General features: G+C 42.2%; 1 protein-coding gene and 1 long non-coding RNA gene across 2 annotated transcripts in view; one reads left to right on the forward strand and one right to left on the reverse strand.

Moving 5' to 3' along the window:
• Positions 1-4,559: 4,559 nt before the first annotated feature.
• Positions 4,560-17,577, forward strand: LOC137281987 (uncharacterized). The gene is made up of 8 exons (XM_067813744.1): positions 4,560-4,944; positions 7,689-7,830; positions 7,977-8,027; positions 8,752-8,771; positions 9,345-9,396; positions 10,643-10,764; positions 15,412-15,559; positions 15,797-17,577. The coding sequence occupies exons 1-8, from the start codon at positions 4,645-4,647 to the stop codon at positions 15,925-15,927; spliced, it is 966 nt and encodes a 321-aa protein (XP_067669845.1). The 5' UTR covers positions 4,560-4,644; the 3' UTR covers positions 15,928-17,577.
• LOC137281988 (uncharacterized) overlaps positions 4,938-23,634 on the reverse strand; it is a 28,951-nt gene continuing 10,254 nt past the window's right edge. The window contains exon 3 of the long non-coding RNA XR_010956777.1: positions 4,938-7,758. This is a non-coding gene — a long non-coding RNA (uncharacterized lncRNA). The remainder of the gene's footprint in view (positions 7,759-23,634) is intronic.

A 23,634-nucleotide genomic window follows, 5' to 3' on the forward strand; every position in this document is an offset into this window, starting at 1 on the left:
CATCCATAACATTTTGTCATATATTAGAATACCGACTTCTTAATGCCTCTCAAAAACCTCTCTGCCATATAGCTGGAATATCACAGAGTGCAGCATAGAACTGCACGCATTTAGCAATATTCCAGCAATATCATGGCAAGGGACACTAGAAATAGCATTTACACATTGTACCCATGAGGGTAATCATACCCAGGTCTTCGGCGTGAGGAGCAAATGCTTTTACCAATAGGCAGCCCTACCACCCTGGAACTGTCATACATTACAACCAACCTTAAGGCTCACAAAAGAATTGTAGCTCCTGTAATTAGACATGGCAGTAGTCATAGCGATATGTTCGCATCAGCCAGAGAACCACCTGTTCTATGATGCTATGTTGGTGCTAAAGTTGTCATAACTCACATACTTTACCAAGGGTTGTTAGGTGGTATTAGCTGAGGCACCTCCACATGTCTAGCATCCTTGGAACAGACATGGTGTTTTTGTACTTTTGCTACACTACCATCACCATTTGTGACACTGCACTTCACCACCATATGTGACATTTATCTTACCTGTCTCTATGATTATCTGTCTCTACCTGCAAATGTTAGTGATTATAGAACCTATCTACTTCATTGTTTTGGAATGCTTGACTATTTTCATGTTTATACGTATACATTTTTCATGACTTTACCAGCCATTAGATATGCACTAGTTTTTTATGTATGTGTTGTCATTTGTTACTGATTACAGTCTCCACATGAAAGTTATTGATGATATTGTGCAAGCAGTGCAATAAAAAGTAAACAATTGCTGATGTGTTTGTTTTATTTCTTAGAAGTCCTTGGTTTGTATTTTGTGTCCAGTGAGTCAATTACTGTATGTGTCCCCATCTATGTGTATCACACCCCGTGTGTCATGTCAGTGTGTCATATCCCATGTCTGTCATGTCCCATGTGTCATGTCCCATGTCTGTCATGTCCCATGTGTCATATCCCATGTGTATCATATCCTGTGTGTGTTACATCCCATGTAAGTCACATTCTGTGTGTCACATCCCTTATGTCACATTCTGTGTGTGTCAAGTCTGTGTGTCACATCCCTTATGTCACATTCTGTGTGTCAAGTCTGTGTGTCACATCCCATGTGTGTCATATCCCATGGGTGTCACATCTTTGCTGTGTCAAATCCCATGTGTGTCTTGTGTGTCATATCTCATGTATCACATCCCATGTGTCATATCCTGGTGTGTGTCATCCTGTGTGTGTCCTTTTGTATGCGTCATGCCTGTGTCAGGGGATTGGAATGTCATGTCATCAGATTGCATGCTGTCAGCCAGTGGTTGCTTGGGTGCAGCTTTAATATTGTTGATTGCTGTGCAACAGAACATTCACTGACTTTTCCAGTGCAAATACTCAGGGTGTTGAGATGATGATAAGGGTGTGATGGATGTCCTTGATGGATAATACGTGTCATTTGGTCAAACTGGGGTATATGAGATGGGTGTTTGGTGACTTGACCTTGATGTTACATATTATCAAAAAGAATTCAAAACACACTGATCATTGAGAAGATTCAGGGACTGAACACTTCACTCACCCCCCAGGCTAACCATACCAGTAAGATAGCAAGTATCAGCAGATTACCACTGATTGTGTGTGGATTGTACCTCTGGATGTTTTGGTTGCAAGTGATTGTGTGAAAGTTGTAGCTGAGGATCAGTTAGCTAGTTGCAAGTGATTGTGTGTGGCACCATGACACTGAGTCAATCACCACAGACATCCAGCAGAAAAATTGCCTAGTTGCACTTGTGGGTATCAGGGTTTAGCAATGGTTTACACTGACCAGGTGGTCAGGTTCTGCAATATGGTTCACAGCGTTCCATGTTCCAGATTGCAGCTCAGAATATCAACTACTGGTTTCTCTCATCCAGATTCAAACAGAGGCCAGGGGTTAGCATAGTAGTTACAGCATCCACTTATCCCTCAGAACATCCGGGTTTGAATCACCAAATGTACAGATGTATGAACCCATTTCAGATGTCTCCCTCCATGTTATTGCTGGAATATCAATGAAAGTGGGGTACAGTAGTAAGCTGTCATTCACTTCAGTTTCAGTTATGTGCACTTACTGACATTTTGCGAGAAGATTGTAAACATGCAATAAATGAGGTGAAAAAAAAACAGGTGACAATAAATTATGTTTTATTCTGTTTTATTCATTAGTTGTATTGCAATTTGATATGGGTATAACATTATTTTTAAGATTTTCGCTGTAACGCGAAAACCTAACACTCAGACAGGTCACACATGACAACACAATACGCGTGTGGAGCCCATTTCTCATGCCCACAAAGACAGGTGCTTGCGCATACACTATATACATGTCTGTTACAACTGCTGTGACGATCTCTCAAAAACAAGTACTTGCACACGTTATATACTTGTCTGTTACACTTGCTGTGACGATCTCTCAAAGACAGGTGCTTGCACACATGTTATATACCTGTCTATAACAACTGTTGTGACGATCTCTCAAAAACAGGTTCTTGCACACATGTTATATACTTGTCTGTTACACTTGCTGTGACGATCTCTCAAAGACAGGTGCTTGCACACATGTTATATACCTATCTATAACAACTGTTGTGACGATCTCTCAAAAACAGGTTCTTGCACACATGTTATATACTTGTCTGTTACACATGCTGTGACGATCTCTCAAAGACAGGTGCTTCCGGAAACGTCATGTACCTTTCAATTACAACTGCAGTGACGGTCTCTCAAAGGCAGGTACTTGCGGGCACGTTACATATACTTTTCTCGCTATCGCTCGCTTGATACCAAATATTTAACTCGTTTAATAAAACTAGTATTACGCGGAAGGTCGTTTAGTATTCTCTGTTTATTAGTCGCCCGAAGATGTTGTAGTGTAATATGGACGGACGGAGTCATAATGTTAGTACCGCTGTTGCAGTGGTACTTGACCTTGCTTGACTCCAGGAAAGGAGAGGAGACTCATCACACTGTAAGCAACTTCGGAACAGTTTCTCTCAATTGCTGGGGAGTAGTAAACAGAATACTGAACTCGCTTCTGTGAAATACCATTCGCTTTCGCTCGATACCAAATCATTACTCCTTTAATATAAGATAATGTTACACTGAAGGGCGTTTAGTATCCCCTATGTCTGTTACAACTGCAGTGACATCCCCCGAACACAGGTCCTTGCGGACACGTCAGCTATTGATGTCATCAGCTGCTGAGAGTGCTACAGAAGACAGCAGTTATCAGAAGACAGCAGTTGCAGGTCAATATCAGGACTCCCTGACTCACCAGTGAGTCTCCCACACATTTGATGCCTCGTACCATATTGTCGGTACAAGCGAGATGTAGATCACCGATGCAGTCAGTGGGAATATATTTAGTGTGTTGAATTTAACAAAGATGTGGAGTAGGAAGTTATTAAGTGCCCACTGTGTTCTGCACTGAATGATTACCTACCTTACCAAGTACCCACTCACGAAAACATCCTTTCTATAAACTAACTATCAACCTACAGACCCCCTGCGCCCCATATATACACCAAACCACTCATTCTACAATGAAGATGATAGACCTACCAACCATCAACCCCACATATCACCTCTCCACAAGTCACTACCTTCTCATTTCCAAACACGTCGGACTGTAACGCTAAACACTGCCATCAAGGTACGTTCTGTCATTAACGGGGTCTTAAGACTAAATAAAAGAAAAGTCTAATATAGTGCTCTACCCCGTTAGTGACAGTACATGCCTTGATGACAGTTTCTGCGTTACAAGCCCCTGTATTGTCAAGGATTCTGAAACAGAGTGTTCATACAAGTCAGCACTACTGCAGTTCCATGGTGAAGAATGTCGCCGGGCTCTTTTTAATTATATTCTATTTCGATGATTTAAAAACTTTTCGTTAACTGTACTCATTTCTGAAACTAGATGGTATCACAACTATGTTCTTCCAACTCACAGCCCTAGCCACCAACCCTCCGCCCTAGAAACTGTCATAGCCACCATACCCGAAATATTCCACCCTACAATCCATCCATCTTACAATCCACCCACTTACAATCCCTTAACCATAAAAAGCCCTTGTCCCAGAGACCTGAGAACCACACGCCCACGAATCCAACCCCCCCCCCCCCCCCCACCCTACACACACACACACACACACACACACACTTTAACACAACAATCCGTCCAATCCATAAATCTTCTGCATGTGGGCCCTCCCCTCTTGTCACATCTAGGGTCATAAGCACATAAGCACCACAGCATATATATTTGTCTCCACTGAGGTCCCATCTCATTGTACCCCTGTTACTATTAATACATCGCTGATGAGGCGATATGCAATATTCATTGTACATGTGACCAGCTGTAAACACAATCAGATACACGAGATGCACTTACACTGCGCTTCACAACACCTCGCGCCGAGTCGTCAGTCTGTCCATCATTTCAAATCTCCGCCCACATTTCCTTATAAGGCATCACTTTCAGGGAATTACTGCCAAACAATACTAATGTGTACACTGATATCTACTCACACCGACAAGCACCCCAAACAGACAGAATTCCTTATGTAACTATCAATCACGGCGATAATTTCACCGGCGTAGGAACGCTATGGAGAGACAATACGGTTCGCGACTAGGAAATGGATTTCCAGCATCAGATAAACGCTACCTCCAGTGTGTTAACGACATTGCACCTGGACACACGTGCAACTGCAGACACTACGTACATATATGTGTTGTTGTTTGTGTGTTGCTGACACTGTCGACGTTGTGCGCGTGTTGGTACACAGTCGTGTGTTCACGCCAGGTCAGAGAACAGGTGATACTGTTGCAGAAGCTGCAGACACACAATAGTGACGATGAATATTACCAAGACTCTGACGAGATTCTCCAGATCTACCCTGATCAGGTAAGAGGACGCTAAGTGTATGTCATGTCTAGAAGTGGGTCACACCGGGTGTGTGACACATATATAGTTGGAGTACCAGTAAAGGTAGGTAACTCCTGCTGCCATGTGAATCATTTATCGTCGGACAAAGCATGGCAAGACATGCAGAGTTAACACTGTACCACAGTGTAAAAGATGGTCACCTACGCTTGGTAGAACATTGGGGGTATATAAAAATAGATGTGACATGGGCCTTACTGAAAATTTATTTGCTATAATGTCATGTACACTCGATCATGACTATCACTTACCCATTGACCTGATGCATGTACATATTCACAGTTAGTTCCTGCCACTTCAGTCGATCCACGTGCCCTCTCAGAGCTTATTCACTTTCACCTCATGCACGTGTTCCTTCAGGACTAATTCACTTTCACCTGATGCACGTGCTCCTTCAAAACTAATCCCTGTACCTAAACTCTATGCACTTGTCCCCTCAGAACTAATTCAATTTCACCTGATGCCCGTGCCCTCTGAGGACAAATTTACTTTCATCCGAATCACGTGTCTTCACAGAACAATTCCTACACTTACACTTTAAGCAAGTGTCCTCTCAGAACTCATTGTCACACATTCACTTTAAGCATGTGCACTGTCAAAACTAGTTCCTGCACTTTTATATAATGCACGTGTCCTCTCAAAACTAATTCTTTTTCACCGATAGACGTGACCCTTCACAATTTATTCAATTTCCACTGATGCACGTGTCGCCTCAAAACTAATTCAATTTCACCTGATGCTTGTGACCTCTCAGAACTAACTTAGTTTCACCCGATAAACGTGTACCTTCAGGACTAATTCATTTTGATCTGATGCGCGGTTTCTCTCAATTCAAAATTCACTTTACCCAATGCACGTGTCTTCGCAGAACTGATCCACTTTCAACTGATGCACGTGTTCCTTCCGGACTAATTCACTTTCATCTGAAGCACGTACCCTCACTGAACTAATTCACCATCACCTGATTCGTGTGCCCTCCATGAACTAATTCACCATCACCTGATGCATGTATTCTTTCAGAATCATTCCACTTTGCCTTATGCACGTGTTCTTCAGGACTAATTTACTTTCCCTTGAGGCACGTGCCCTCCCACAACACATTCAAGTTCACCTGATGCGCGTGTACCTTCAGAACTAATACACCTTAACTTAATTCGTGTTCCCTCTCAGAACTGATTCACCATTAACTGATTCGTGTCCCCTCAGAATTAATTCAATTTCACTTGATGCACTTATCCTCTCAAAACTACTTCACTCGCGCCTGGTGCAGTGCCTTGTCAGAACTAATTCATTTTCACCTGATACACGTGCTCCTTCAAAAGTAATCCCTGTACCTACACACTATACACGTGTCCCCTCAGAATTAATTCAATTTCACCTAATGCTCGTGCCCTCTGAGGACAAATTTACTTTCACACGAATCACGTGCCCTCTGAGAACTAGCTCACTTTCACCCGATGTATGTGTTCCTTCAAGAATAATTCACTATCACCTGATAACGTGCCCTCTCAAAACTAATTCACTTTTACCTGATGGACGTATTTCTTCAGGACTAATTCATTCATTCTGATCTGATGCGCGTTCTCTCTCACAACTAATTCACTTTCTTCTGACGCACGTGTACTCTAAGAACTGATTCACTTTCATCTGATGCACCTGGTCACCCTGAACAAATTCAGTTTTACCCGATGCACGTGCTCCTTCAAAACTATCTCCTGTACCTGCACTCTATGCACATGTCCCCTGAGAACTAATTCAGTTTCACCTGATGCCCGTGCCCTCTGAGAACAAATTGGCTTTCACCCGAATCACGTGTCTTAAAAGAACTAATTCCTGCACTTATATTTTAAGCACTTGCGATTAGAAAACTAATATCTACACGTTCACTTGAAGCACATGTCCTCTCAGAACTTATTCCTACACTTTCACTTGAAGCACGCGCAATGCCAGAACTAATTCATGCCCTTTCATTTTAAGCACATCCCCTCTCAGAACTAATTCGTACAAGTTCACTTTAAGCACGTGCCCTCTAAGAACTCATTCCCATACATCAACTTTAAGCACGTGCTTTCTCAGAACTAATTCCTGCACTTTCACATAATGCACGTTTCCTCCCAAACCTAATTCATTTTCATCCGATGGGCGTGACCATTCAGAACTTCTTAAATTTTGACTGATGAACGTGTCGCCTCAAAACTAATTCAATTTCACCTGATGCTCGTGACATCTCAGAACTAACTTAGTTTCAACCGATGTACGTGTTCCTTCAGGAATAATTCACTTTCACCTGATACACGTGCCCTCTCAGAACTAATTAGGTATTACCTGATGGACGTGTTTCTTGAAGACTAGTTCATTTTGATCTAATGCGCGTTCCCTTTCAAAACTAATTCACTTTCACCTGATGCACGTACCGTCTAGGGACAAATTTACTTTCACCTGAAGCACGTGCCCTCTCAGAAATAATTCATTTTCACCCGATGGATGTGTCTCTTCAGAACTAATTCACGTCCACCTGATGCACGTTCTCTCTGTGGAATGTCTCATGCGCCTTCACCTTCAGTGTTCAACTCTCCAGACAGTGTGCTATATCCAGTAACCCGATCAGCATAGAGACAACCGCAGTCCATCGTCAGCACCTCGATGTGTTTTCAGTAACCGTTGATTTGGAGTATCAGATACTGATGCTTGTATGTCTTCTGCAGACTTCAACCGGGTTCCCCTACTCTGGGCATCCTAGGGTGCGCCGTGACACCCACTCAGCCACCAAGAAACCTACAAAGAAGAAAAGGAAAAATCAGAATGGGGGAAATGGAAAGAAACGATCACAGAAGGGACACAGCAAGTGTAAGTTGGGTGGGGATGAAAATTTCATGATAGGGTACATTGCAATGTCTTCCTTCGGAGATGTTTATAATGTAAACATTCCAACATAACTACACCTGACATATCCTCCGACTGATTAGTAAACACCATTGCGTGTATATTTTCAGTTTGTAGGAGACTAGCCAAGTGCCAGCCACTGCCTTCCCCATCACTGCCGGGTGAGTACCTGTGTGTAGACGCACGGTCTGGGCTGCATTTAACTGGGCTAAAACAGGGATCTTGCGTCTTTATCTCCAACAGATTCATGGATGTGGTGAATTTGTCTTCAGCAACCCATCCTTGTTGTAAAGGACAATTTACGGGATCGGTTTGTTGGTGCACATGTCCCAGCTGTGTAAATCGACACTCATGATCGTCTGGGTCCTTATGTTCGTAGTCCTAAGAACTGTTTGATCGCCGCCTATGTGTTTAAGAGTTTAAGAAGTTCGTAGTACTAACGTTTCGAGACTAGCTAGCCTGATACAGACTAAATTGACTACATACCGTCTACATATAGCTGAAACATTGGTGTTCGGCCTTAAACAACAAACAAAAGTTTATTAAAAAACGTTAATATATAAATTACAGCACACAATCCCTGACACTTACAGACACTCGTAGTTAGGAACACGCACATTCTCTCTCTCTCTCTCTCTCTCTCTCTCTCTCTCTCTCTCACACACACACACACACACACTGACTCACCGTTAAACACTGTCGCTCTAGTGCCATATGTGTATCTACCTCTAAGTAAAGGCACACTACAAACCGTACATTGCAGATTCTCTGTATCTTCCATCACATACAATCAACAACCATGAACTGCTTAGTACATTGTTAAACATTCAACAGACACTGTGGTAGTTTTTGTTCATTCACTATTTACACCATTTTTCTTTTCAGCTCCAACCGCTCCAACAAAGGTAAGCTAGCTTGTGTTGTATCTCACCCCCTTCCTCAACAATATGGATCAGCTGGGCACTACTTCCGGGTACAGGGAAATATACACAAACCAGATTGTGACACAGATCAGAAACACCGCAAGCTATATTTCCAATATCGCAGTTGTGTTCACATCAGGGATCCCTGTGTCATACGTGTGGCCATGCTGGAGTAACCATATTCGCGGCATGACTGCTCGTGTAGCGTTATTGAATTGTAACCACTACAGACTATTAGAAGCAGACGCACGTGCTCAAACAGGTGCACATAGAGGTACGTGTGTATGGCTGTGTATGGACAAGAAACATTAACGTGCTTACGTCCCTACATGCCAACTCTTGTTGGAACCGTTAGTTAGGTTTAAGGTTACAACCGAAGTACGGAAGGTGAGGCTAAATCGACGGATTGTCATCGTACAACCACATTGTCGATTTTTGCTTATACCATAACCCTGTGGGTTGCTAGTCCACAGCTATCTGTGGTATATTTGGGATAGTGTGTCAAAGAGCTCTCACTCCCGTGCTATGTAATAAACGAGCCTTTTCTCCTTGCAGACCCCTTCTCCTAGGGCTTCACATTTCACCGTAGAAGGACTCTCTGTGTCTGGTAGGTTCCGGTGTCGATGACTGATCCGTGACGTGTCTGCTATGTGTTCTCTGTCATCTCGCAAACTAATCGAACTCACCTATAAAACTAGTGCTCGTTAAACAATCTCAGTTGCTTACAATAAGTCATGATGACTTTTAGATTGTACGAGTGGATGTCTGCTTATCAAGACTTATTCAGGGTAGAAACTTTAGTTCGCTTTCATGTCCTTTTTACTTATCTATATTGTCACTACACAGTGATAGTTACACATTTCTCGCACTGTTCCCACCGTGGAGATCCGGGATAGAATTGATCTTCAGCAACCCACACGTGTCGTAAAAGGCAACTAACGGGATCGGGTGGTCAGGTTCGCTGACTTGGTTGACACATGTAATCGGTTCCCAGTTGTGTATATCGATGCTCATTCTGTTGATCACCGGATTGGCTGGTCCAGACTCGATCGTATACTAACCACCGCCATTTAGCTGGAACATTGCTGAGTGCGGCGTAAAACTAAACTTACTCACCCATCTTGATCGTGCGCAGATCGGCTGAATAGAAATTCAGTGATTTCATAGAAAACCAACACCCCCATCTCTTGACCTCATTGGTGTCGTCAAAACGACTTCCATGAAGTGGCTTCCTAATCGCTGGATCATCAAAATAGACCCAACATTAGTCCATGGTTACAAGACATGTGAAGAAATCGTCGTCATCCGGCTCCAGAAGCTCCAATGACTGTCGCGACGTCCAGTTAAGCCTGTCGTGATATGTTCAGTTAAGCCTGTCGTGATATGTTCAGTTAAGCCTGTCGTGACATGTCCAGTTAAGCCTGTCGTGACATGTCCAGTTAAGCCTGTCGTTATATGTTCAGTTAAGCCTGTCGTGACATGTCCACTCAATAGTCTAGTGGATAAACTCGTGAAGCCTGTCTTCGATCTAGGTTCGATTCTCACATTGTCCCCCGCAGTTTGACGACTATCACACATTACAGAGACGCCCATTCATTGTATTGTTGATGGTAAAGTGAACGTGGTGTACGTATTTGACCTGTCCACTGGGGTAACAAGTGACATCCAATATCGCTCTTAATAATGCGCCAATTGGTCAGTGAAACACACGGGTGTAGACAGTTTCCCTGACACTTGAATGAGGTAGCCTAGTCGTTCAAGTGCTCGTCTGTGACGCCAAATGTCCGGGATCAGGTAACTATGCTATGACTCAATCAGCAGCGACTCTAACGCAAGTATGTACTTCGGTCCAGGTGGCACTATAGGGCCTCTTCATCCAGCACCCTGGATCAACGCTCATGTCACACCGGCGGCCGTGTCACGTGACGGTAGTTTGCATGTATTGGAGAATGGTGTTTACCTCGTCTACACAAGTGTGAGTACCGCATTTCCAGATGTCTTAAGTTTGTAATTTTAGCACCAGACTCAGCAATAACCCAGAAATACGACATATGAGACTAAAGATCCAAGTCAAATCAAAGAATCCGGTGACTGATACTGTGAAGGACAATCCACACAATAACCCATATAAACCACTATACGGACAAGCCGATAACATGTACCTTGACTTCTGACGATGGATGTCAATGTATTGATAATAACAGAATCCACTGTCATATACCATATCTTCCTCTAGATAACAAAGTATGTGTGATATCTTTGTGTACATTTAGAGAACCAATAATCAGATAATTTAATCTGCAAGTTGTTTCGCAATTCAACTGTCGTCCAAAACAAAGTATACATACAATGTATGTAGTGTGGATATTTATAAAAATAGTGTTTGAATATTGTTTTCATTGTGATGCACAAGGTGTGCTTTCGTTAGTAGGTCATTTTATATAGTTTTGTAAAGCACATGGAATGTTTTCCTGAAGAACTATCGGGTCTTGTTATAGAGTGCTAGAAAATTCTGCCAGAATTATCAGTCGATTAAGAATGACGAATGTGGGCTGTTGTTGCCGCATGGTCCGATGCTTTGCTCTTTGTTTAGCAGTGTTACCTCCCCTGATGCAGGTGAAACCCCTTGTGCTGAAACACTAACTCACCTGACCATCAAGAATACCTGGTCAAGATTCACATGCATGAAAACATCTGACTATACACAGTGATAAGATTAGTCATGTTTGTGTCCTCTGTAGGACTGGAAGGTACTTCTACTCTCAGATCAATGTAGGAAGTAAACGAGAAGATTTAACAATATTTTAAAGCTTATAGAAGCAAATATTGAGTTTCAGTCAATGTTGTAATTCAGACATCCAGACAAGTACATATCACTACCGCACCACCACTCATCACAATGAAGGATATCTGCTTCGCCCGATAATCTAGAATGCCCACTGTCTGACGTTCACAGTTCATATTTATTGTGGACAAGAGGTTGTAACATGTACAGTTTTTGTTTACTCTGAATGAAGTGATATGTTCCTAACTTATCAAATTTGATAATACTCCGGATGCCTTAAGAGGTTTGAGGTTAGCAGTGTATTTATATCACGCAGATCTCGAACACAGAACTGTCTCTTTAATGACTGGATATGAGGCATTCCTATTACATTGTCTAAGGTCTGCTGTGAACGTTTCTCGAGAAACTAGTTACTGATTCATACATGAATACGCGGTACAGATGTGTTAAAGCGGTTTCAGTCAGCATGTTCGGATAAGTGTCAAGCTACAATATCGTCCCCGCGATGCTGGTCACGGTGTGGTAAAGTATATGAGCATGGGTTGACCTCGGACTAGGACACTTACTGGTGTAATATCTGTCGCAGTGACGGTAACCCGGTCAACTGACCTACTGAACCCTGACCTTTAATAAATAAATATTGATGTCTGAGGGCAAGATATATGTATGTATATATGTGTGCGTGCGTGCGTGTGCGTGCGTGTGTGTGCGTGCGTGTGTGTGTGTACACATATATACTTATATATACGTACGTACGCAAGTGTGTGCGCACGTGCGTCTACTGCGTGCATAGTGTGCGTGCGTGTGAGTGTTTATTTATGTTGGCTCAATGGTCTTTTAATCCGATATCCACAAAGCACACTTGTTAAGGTAAACTAGAATCATTGATGCGGTTGGGGATTTCCTGAAACCATTTACCCGCCGCGCATCGAGCAACAGCGGAGCGACGTGGGGTTAACTCACTATCTGTAAAGCGTGGCGTAATTTCTATTTTATGCACGTGATGTGGTTAATAATTGCAACCTCCTGGTATATATAGCCGCGATTATGTCAGTCTGTTTATGTCACAAGTAGCTGATAAACAGGCAGTCGTGTTACGTGATACGCAGCTGTCAGCTTACCCTGGTTGCCCTGGTTGGTTTTGTATCCTCCAAAACGCAGATCCGTTAAAACAACACTTGTTATGGTTGGTTGCCGGCATGGTTAGTCGACTGTATCCTTCATCAAGAAAAAATGGTATCTCCCATGTAAAGAGTTTTGACAATATAGCAAGTGATCCTTTATTTCATCAATATCTATTTCATCAATGTTGGTAGAAAATTTGTAAAAAATATTCATCCAGGCCCAAGTAATTAGTGTGCTATTTTAATCTGCATTTTGGTAGATCTGCGTTTTGGTAGGTCTGCGTAAAGGGAGTGAACCTTTGGTGTTATTAACATCTATTTCCGTACTAACCTCAGTGCCGCAACCACACACTAACCGGTCCTACTCCCACAGCTAACCCCTGTTAATCACCCTTTGCTCAACTGTATACTGCAGCCCTGTAACCGCGGTTTGTGTCGGTCCGGTCGGTTCGGTGACTGATATTACGGTGGTTCGGTGACTGATATTACGGTGGTTCGGTGACTGATATTACGGTGGTTCGGTGACTGATATTACGGTGGTTCGGTGACTGATATTACGGTGGCTCGGTGACTGATATTACGGTGGCTCGGTGACTGATATTACGAGCGTCGTCGTACGCATATGGGTATGTGTCAGCCAGTTCCACGAAGCGAACGTAGCGCTGGGACGATGTCTACGATAAAGTTATCGCCATCTTAGCGCTGCGATCGCTTCGTGAATCGGGGCCTAGGATTGTTTTGCTGAGGACCTATATTCTTAAAGGGGTACTTGCAACGGAAAACCCAAATCGTATTCACCAATTTCTATGTTCCGGGGAATGCACCTGAGCTGAGTGTGACCTCAACGTTAGTAATTGTAGGACCACTTTATGTAGTAGAAAAGAAATGAAATAAACTTGTAAACTTGATCAAATCAACGAGTGAGTGAGGGAGTGGGTTTAATACCAACTTGTCCAGTGAGTAGTAAGTATAAGCTATTGACGTCACACCAGGAGACTTTTGGTCACATTGAGGGCATATTCTGTTGCCGCCATGTCTGTATGACCATAGCGGTGCGACGTATACAACAGAAAGATAACTGACAGGTGGATAGAGGCATCAGACTCGGGCTTGACAGGTTCCAGTCTGGGGACGAATCTGTTCTCTGGTGAGAAGAGATTCGGGATTGTGATGTGATGGATAGGAAATGATATTCACCTTGCTGCCTGATGAGACCCCGGAATCTGTGTGTGCATTTAAATTGCATATGCGTGATATCTTGTCTTATTGTTTGAAAGGACAGCCCTCCCCCCACCCGAAAACATCATGGGATAGTAGATACTACTATGGGATAACATGTTGCTCAAGATGATATACCTAAAACATCATGGGATAGCTCATACTAGGGGATAACAAACTGTTGAAATAATTTTAAACACTCATCTCATCACGGTATTGCTGTATGGAGACTGTAATATCATTTATTCGTGATGTAAGTTACGAGGATTCGAGATAATCATTAAACTGAATTGCCCGATGAGGTGATTTCTTTCACATATTGTTGGCGGTGTTGTTGTCACGTGATGACGTTTCCGCGATCAACCGCTCAGCTGTCACTGTCAAGGACGTCCATGTCCATGTATGCGTGAATGTGTGCAGCTGCACAATAGCACGGGAGTCATTTCTGAGAAATGAGGACTGGTTCTCGAGGAGTAGATTTCTCAAGGAAACGACTTCCCGAATACTAGCTATGTTACTCTTGGCATTGATATATGGGTCAAGAGGAAACGGCCAAGCTCAAAATGTCAAATGTCCTACCCGTGCATCACCAGGTGAGTGTATTAGTGAGCCTAACAACTGCATGATTCCCGGAAGTGCAGGACAAGGACAGTCCAGAAGAAGTCGCTGTTCACCGCAAATGTCGAACTCCGAAATGTGATACAAACTAAAATTTAAAATCATGAAAACTCCGAACAATTATATGCTTCCGAAGAAACATGCAGCAGGCGTGTCTTGAAGGATAAAGTATTTGAAACATTTGAGCACCCAATATGCTAAAAACAAGAAAAACACATTTGTCGACCCCGTGGGTTTGTTGACGGATGATACCGGAAAACAATTTACTTAATTTATAAAACAACATTCGTTTGGATAGAAGCGTATTACGATTCAATTTTGATAATGCATTGAAAGATCAGGCAAATAAATTCAATTGTAGATTTAAAAGATTACTGGCATGATATTGCTGTTATTGATAATGTTGTTTTCAAACTCAACATAGCTCACTGGTGACATATGGACAAATGACCAGTGTTATCATATTGATCTGATGGACAAATGGTCATTTTCGTTGTCAAGATTTCTTTGCCGGCATAGGGATGGTATGTAGGTAGAGAAATCGGTTGTCTTGATGACAGTCCGGCTTGTATTCGAATAAGCTATCCTTCAGGGCTATAGAAAGTACCTGGGGTGAAGAGAATCTGTGTTTGACTCACACTGACCGTTATCCAGGTGGTGTTCAAGATGTAGCACAACACCGACACACATGTTTTGACTGTTATCTAAGTGTTCTTCAAAGTATAGCACAACCTACTGACACTCATTGACTGTTATCCAGGTGTTGGTCAAGATGTGGCACATCAAAGACACAGTCTTACTGACTGTTATCTAAATGTTATTCAATGTAGAGCACAACCACACCGACATACACTGACACTCACTGACTGTTATCCAGGTGTTATTCAATGACACCAAGTTCCGGGAGGGGCTGCTGGTCACCAGGAATGACATGGATCTGTTCAAGTGTTTCGATGGTGTGGACTATATAGACCGTAGCAAGGAGAGGAAACAGAACTTCAAGTTCAAGACATGCAGTGTGTCAGGTGTGTCAGCCGTAAATACCCATGTCATCACTACGGTGACATATACATACTCACATAGGAACATATACTGTTGATAAATCGGAATACTACAAAGGGCAGTGGTTCTGTAGCTTTTAAACTGAAAAATAAAAATCCATCTCTGAAGTTTTCTGGAACATTACTCAATTTTGAAGACAAGGTGGGGAAATTTGTGGACCGTTACAAAATAACGCACGGTTTTATTCTGTTTTCTTTCAGGTATCGCCTATCTTTCCAAGGGAGACAAACTACAGATAGTGAATCTCTACCCGAACACAAACATCGATGTTAGTCCCGACTCGACGTTCATCGGCTTGGTACAACTGATTCCCTCGACAGACCCGAACTAACTGATAACATGTGCCTCGGATGACAAAAAGCCATATCATTTACTTAAAACATCAGCATTTATGAGACTAAGTGTTCTGTAAGTGTTGAAAACAATCAGCAGTTCATGAGCTGATGGGCTGCTGAGCTGAAGTAAGTAAGTATTCCCGTTGTGTGAAGGGAACAAACCCGGAAGTGACGGAGAATCCCAGGAACATTGACAAGGCGCTGTCAGTCTGGATTCCAGGGATGAGGGCTGGGATCATTGCCCGTCATAGTTTTCATTGAACACGGCGTCGTCGACGTCTGACCTACTCGTGCCGCCGGTGAAATGTAAACAGTTAAAGATATAGTCGCAGCGTTTCGAGATAACAATATATTAATATATATACTTGTAAGAAGTACTCCGGGATGAGAGTGTAGATATTTGGCTGAGATAACCTTTAACTATGCACTCTGAGTCAGAGTGGTTTGTTATTATGTACATACACAGGGGAGCTTAGTTAGCGGTGTCAGGCATAACATGAAATAACGAAATGAGTCACGTTGAACTTCAAACATATTCCAAACATACGCCAGATGAGCATCGACTATATCCCATTCGAAATACATCAGGAAATTTCACGTTGGGCTTTGCGCATGGTCATTTACGTATTCTCAGTACAGACAGAAGCACTGCACGGCTTGATTACTGTCCTGAATACGAGAGTGTGTGTACGAATGCACAAATGCGGCTGAATTTTAAATGCTAGTGATGTTCACTCTACATGTTTTATGGAGGCAGGTAGCCAGACGTTGCTAGCACCGCACAGCTTGTAGGAACGTTGAGAAAACTAAATGCTACGCTATGTCGTGATTACTGTCCATTCCTGTTGAATACTGTTTAATACATTCATTTCATTACTCATTCCTTACATCCATATCGTACGTTCATTTTACCGTTCTTATAAACACTAGCCCTGTACACATCAGTGAGATCATGGAAAATATTTTCATTTGTGATGCGCTAAAATACCTTTTGTGACAGCTGATGACGCTAACAATCGACGCACAATACATGATTACGAGTAAACAGCATTATTCAGTTCAAACGTTTATCCATTCTTAACGATTCTCGAACTGAAATACTGTCAAATCTCATTTATCAAAACATTTCCTTACAGGGACAATCGTAGTGTGTGATTATGGACTTACGTAGCTTCAAGTAATATTTTCAGTAGTATCACAGTGAGAGACACGTGAGACGGGCTTCACATATTGTACCGTCTTTGAGATTTAAACTCGGGTCTCCGACGTGACAAGCGATCTGCTAACCTGCTAGTCTACCCCACCGTCTCCGGCAAGTCATGGTAACGTTATGGACTTCATCACGTGACTGATCACACATGGACGCAGTATGTACAGTCCTGACTCCCAAGGTTCCACTGTAGGACGCTCGACGTAAACAGAGTTATTATTTTTTTTCTCATAAGCATAAATAGAAACGTAAACACCCTTTAAGCTGGGCGTATCAGGAGCACGTCAAGCATGAACTACATCTTGACTTTGTACTGGGGTGTTAGGTGGTATACATCTATTGTATACACCGATGTGTATATGTTCTCACATCTACCCAAAGCTTGCTCTGGCTGACTGCACTGTGATTTGAGTGTCAATAAACTCTTTCCAAGAAATAATCTCTGTTTCTATGAATCTATTATATAACCGGAAACAAGTTTTCAGTGTTCACGACTATTTGTCCCTGTCACCTGAAGTAGGTTACATTTGGCTTGCAGCATGAGGTTCTGATTCAGTTTTCAAACCTGTACTGTATAGTGATAGTTTCTACTCCTAGCTTAGGTGTAGTCGGTTTGCTTGTATTCCATCATGTTTCTGAGGCTACGTAAAGCCGTGTACAGCTATGTACAGCTCTGTATAGCAGTGTATAGGTTGGTATAGTTGTGTATACCTCTGTTCAGCGCTGTATAACTCTGTATAGCTCCGTATATCTCAGTACAGCATTGCATACCTCTGTATCACTGTGTACAGCTCTGTATAGCTGTGTATAAGTGTGCAAGCTCTGTATAGCTGAGTATCACTGTGCAAGCTCTGTATAGCTGTGTATAACTGTGTAAGCTCTGTATAGCTGTGTATCACTGTGTAAGCTCTGTATAGCTCCGTATAACTGTGTAAGCTCTGTATAGCTGTGTATACTGTGTAAGCTCTATATAGCTGTGTAAGCTCTGTATAGCTGTGTATCACTGTGTACAGCTCTGTATAGCTCCGTATAACTGTGTAAGCTCTGTATAGCTGTGTATCACTGTGTACAGCTCTGTATAGCTGTGTATACTGTGTAAGCTCTGTATAGCTGTGTATAACTGTGTAAGCTCTGTATAGCTGCGTATAACTGTGTAAGCTCTGTATAGCTGTGTATAACTGTGTAAGCTCTGTATAGCTGTGTATAACTGTGTAAGCTCTGTATAGCTGTGTATAACTGTGTAAGCTCTGTATAGCTGTGTATAACTATGTAAGCTCTGTGTAGCTCCTTAGTGCTCTGTGTAGCTGTATGTAACTCTATATAGTTCTGTACAGGATGTCTGTACGTGCCATCCGTATTATAGAGTACAGTATATGCATGGTCCGCTGACAACCTGACGCGAGTAGTCCTTTCGTCAATATACACAGCGTGAACTGATCTCACGACCCGTTGCGTTGTGCAGCACTGGGCAAGGTGACGTCTAGATTGACTAGAATGGCACTTACGGGTGCTGTTTGCGTTATGTAGGGGAGCCAAATATTTATCAAACATTCTGAATATGGCTCTATTACTTGTACAATAGAGTAGTGAAGTGTTCGGAGACGTTGAGTACTCCAGATTCTCAGAGGCCGAGTGAGTGAGTGAGTATTGGTTTACTCAGTATTTAGCAATATTCCTGCAATTGTACGACAGGGGATGGAAGAAATGGACTTAACACATTGAACCCGGGGATTCATCGTGACGAGCGGACACTTTAACCATTAGGCTACCCCGACCCCCGTCCGTATCCGAGGTATAGATGCTGTTCTGTGGCAGTGACTCTGGCCGCCATTACGATAAATAGAATATATTGATACAAGAGGTTGCGTGGCATTAATGCATTCTCATTTTCCTTCCGAAGTTCATGATGTCACCAACTCTCAGCGTTTTGTCACGTGACAGGGAGGTTTTGTCAAATTCAAAAAGAACGTTTCGTGGAAGGTGACAATCTGTCGGCCTTGACCGTTTCCTCGTGCACAATGAAGGCATGGCATATCTCTTGCGTTGTGGCTCTTCCAAGAAAGCTAGCTGCTACGCTCACTGTATGTCAGATATTATTCGCGTGTTTAATGCTGATATGTAAACGCAAAATGCTTTGTATCCCCCAAATAGCTCGTATAACACACCTGTCTGCTCGAGATATATTTCCTCTGCATTTACATCCTTGCACTATAAACACATTCAGGTATAGCTTTAATATTTATGATATCCCCAACCATCGGGACAATACCATACACAGTAACTATGATATACCCAACCATCGGGACAATACCATACACAGTAACTATGATATCCCCAACCATCGGGACAATACCATACACAGTAACTATGATATACCCAACCATCAGGACAATACCATACACAGTAACTATGATATACCCAACCATCGGGACAATACCATACACAGTAACTATGATATACCCAGCCATCGGGACAATACCATACACAGTAACTATGATATACCCAACCATCGGGACAATACCATACACAGTAACTATGATATACCCAATCATCAGGACAATACCATACACAGTAACTATGACATACCCAACCATCGGGACAATACCATACACAGTAACTATGATATACCCAATCATCAGGACAATACCATACACAGTAACTATGATATACCCAATCATCGGGACAATACCATACACAGTAACTATGATATACCCAATCATCGGGACAATACCATACACAGTAACTATGATATACCCAATCATCAGGACAATACCATACACAGAAACTATGATATACCCAACCATCGGGACAATACGATACACAGTAACTATGATATACCCAATCATCAGGACAATACCAGTTACAGTATTTATAATATCCCCAACCATCGGGACAATACCATACACAGTAACTATGATATACCCAATCATCAGGACAATACCATACACAGTAACTATGATATACCCAACCATCGGGACAATACCATACACAGTAACTATGATATACCCAACCATCGGGACAATACCATACACAGTAACTATGATATACCCAACCATCGGGACAATACCATACACAGTAACTATCATATACCCAACCAACGGGACAATACCATACACAGTAACTATGATATACCCAATCATCAGGACAATACCATACACAGTAACTATGATATACCCAATCATCAGGACAATACCAGTTACAGTATTTATAATATCCCGAACCATCGGGACAATACCATACACAGTAACTATGATATACCCAACCATCGGGACAATACCAGTTACAGTAACTATGATATACCCAATCATCAGGACAATACCATACACAGTAACTATGATATACTCAACCATTGGGACAATACCATACACAGTAACTATGATATACCCAATCATCAGGACAATACCATACACAGTAACTATGATATACCCAACCATCGGGACAATACCATACACAGTAACTATGATATACCCAATCATCAGGACAATACCATACACAGTAACTATGATATACCCAACCATCGGGACAATACCATACACAGTAACTATGATATACCCAATCATCAGGACAATACCATACACAGTAACTATGATATACCCAACCATCGGGACAATGCCATACACAGTAACTATGATATCCCCAATTATCGAAGCCATACCTGATAGACTATGTTTGGTATTCCCAATCAACAGGACAATACCGGACACATTAACGATGTCATCGGGACAATACCTGGTAGACTATGTATGATATTCCCACAGCATATATGATATTCCCAGTTATCGGGACAATAACAGCCACAGTAACAATGATATCCCCAATAATCGAGACAATATCAGCCACAGTAACAATGATATCCCCACTTAACGAGACAATATCAGCCACAGTAACAATGATATCCCCAATTATCGAGACAATAACAGCCACAGTAACAATGATATCCCCAATTATCGAGCCAATATCAGCCACAGTAACAATGATATCCCCAATTATCGAGCCAATATCAGCCACAGTAACAATGATATCCCCAATTATAGAGCCAATAACAGCCACAGTAACAATGATATACCCAATTATCGAGCCAATAACAGCCACAGTACCTATGATATCCCCAATTATCGAGCCAATATCAGCCACAGTAACAATGATATCCCCAATTATCGAGCCAATATCAGCCACAGTAACAATGATATCCCCAATTATCGAGCCAATAACAGCCACAGTAACAATGATATCCCCAATTATCGAGCCAATAACAGCCACAGTAACTATGATATCCCCAATTATCGAGCCAATAACAGCCACAGTAACAATGATATCCCCAATTATCGCGCCAATAACAGCCACAGTAACAATGATATCCCCAATTATCGAGCCAATAACAGCCACAGTAACAATGATATCCCCAATTATCGAGCCAATAACAGCCACAGTAACAATGATATCCCCAATTATCGAGCCAATAACAGCCACAGTAACAATGATATCCCCAATTATCGAGCCAATAACAGCCACAGTAACAATGATATCCCCAATTATCGAGCCAATAACAGCCACAGTAACAATGATATCCCCAATTATCGAGCCAATAACAGCCACAGTAACAATGATATCCCCAATCAGAGTAACTATGACATCCCAATCATCTGAATAATACCCGATATCCACCACCATCGTGACAATACCTGATAAACTATGTATGATGTTACCAATCAACGGGACAATACCAGGCACAGTACCTATGATATCCCCAGTCATCGGGACAATATGATACAGCATACACGACAGCCTGCAGAGACAGTAACCGGGACACAAGAGTGGCTTGAAGGCTCTCACCATAAGGCACCCCACTGCCTCACCTACAGTCGAGATGCCGGTACCACAAGCAGTCATTGGCGCCGTGATGCCATAATCATGTGTTCATTATATCAACCACTAGGTTTGTCCCAGATTTGTACGAGCTACATCCTTATGTGTTCAGTATCAGACAAACAGTACTGCACAACACTCACATATTTCTCCTGGTAATGTCGATATCTCCTCTTTGTCTTTCATTTCCATGAAGACAATCACTACACGTGACTGAGATTGTACCAGGAATTCCAGCTCACCACAGGATGAGATAGTATATCCGTTAGCGGATTACTGGTCGAGTCAGGGTCAATGACACAGATGAGTGGGCAAACAGTTCTCTGAAAACCAGTCGGGTTGTTTTACTTCCACATCTCATGAATATGCTTAACATCGTCCTTGAATGGGTCAAACGCCAACACTTCTTGTTCCAGGATACCAACCATGGTAACATTGGCCTGCAGATACGTCGGTATGTTGTTGTTTCAGTTCAGGTGGTGACAACTTTGATGGCTAGTTCAAAACTGATATCAGTCTTCCTCGACCACGTCACACAGAAACAAACAGTAAGATGTCAACTGTTTTCTGATTGCGGTTTCATTATAATGGCCATTTGCCTCTCAGTGAAGTCTTGCAGCTGTTTACGTTATTACACCGCGAGTCTTTTTTTCAGATATTACATCGTGAGGCAGTGCTTCAGTTATAACGCGGTGTGTAAGTAATTCAGTTCTATCACGACATGCAATTCAGTTATATCACGGCATATAAGTAATTCGTTATATCATGACATGTAAGTAAAACAGTTATATCATGGCATGTAAGTAAATCTGTTTATATCATGGCATGTAAGTAAATCAGTTATATCACGGTGTGTATGCAATTCAGTTATAGCACTGTCTGCATATTCAAGTATAACACGGTGATTCCGTATTTCATTTCCAGAAATGAACTTCACACTTTGTACCCATGTGAGGAATTGTACCCGTATCTTCCAATTCAGCGTAACGAGTGGATTCTTTAACCATTATGGAACCCCAATGCCCCTGCATGTGTTCTTCAAAGTTGCTCTCTGCAATATTCCTGCTATATGTCCACGGTCTGTAAATGATCGAGCCTGGACGAGACAATAGCATTATTTTGACCACTGGAGTGTGATGACCGGCTACTGGCCAGTATAGCCGATAGTCGGTGGGCGAGGCGGCTTACAGCATCTCCGTGGTCTGTGTCCCCGTCATTGAACATCAACGACGTGGACGTCGCTTGCAATATAGAAGTCATAGTTTCAAGAGGGGGCTTGCATAAATGTGCCCTTATAATGTATCTGACAAAGTTAAGAAGTTTCGTTTTAGAGAATATGACAAAGGTCGAACCGTGTCATTTACAGAATCAGTGTTATCATTTATCTTTTATCAGTGCTTGTGATGACATTGTCATTGGATTGTCCGGTCTAGACTTACATATCATGTCATGGGGATTGACTTTTTCTGAGTGTGTAGTTCAGCATCAGTCAAACAGACCAACATTAACAGGCGACCAGAAGACGGAACAATTAACATTATTTTGGACATATTGGCACTTTCACTCAGGTCATGTGAGTGAGTGAGTGAGTGAGTAGCGTTTCATGCTGCTTTTGGCACTATGTCAG

Source organism: Haliotis asinina, chromosome 4, assembly GCF_037392515.1.
Source record: "Haliotis asinina isolate JCU_RB_2024 chromosome 4, JCU_Hal_asi_v2, whole genome shotgun sequence".
NCBI classification, from domain to species: Eukaryota; Metazoa; Mollusca; class Gastropoda; order Lepetellida; family Haliotidae; genus Haliotis; species Haliotis asinina.

Coding starts and splice junctions, on each gene's coding strand:
- LOC137281987 (XM_067813744.1), top strand. CDS start 4,645: ATGGAGAGACAATACGGTTCGCGACTAGGAAATGGATTTCCAGCATCA. Junction 4,945..7,688: donor TCCAGATCTACCCTGATCAG/GTAAGAGGACGC, acceptor TGTCTTCTGCAG/ACTTCAACCGGGTTCCCCTA. Junction 15,560..15,796: donor CAAGACATGCAGTGTGTCAG/GTGTGTCAGCCG, acceptor GTTTTCTTTCAG/GTATCGCCTATCTTTCCAAG.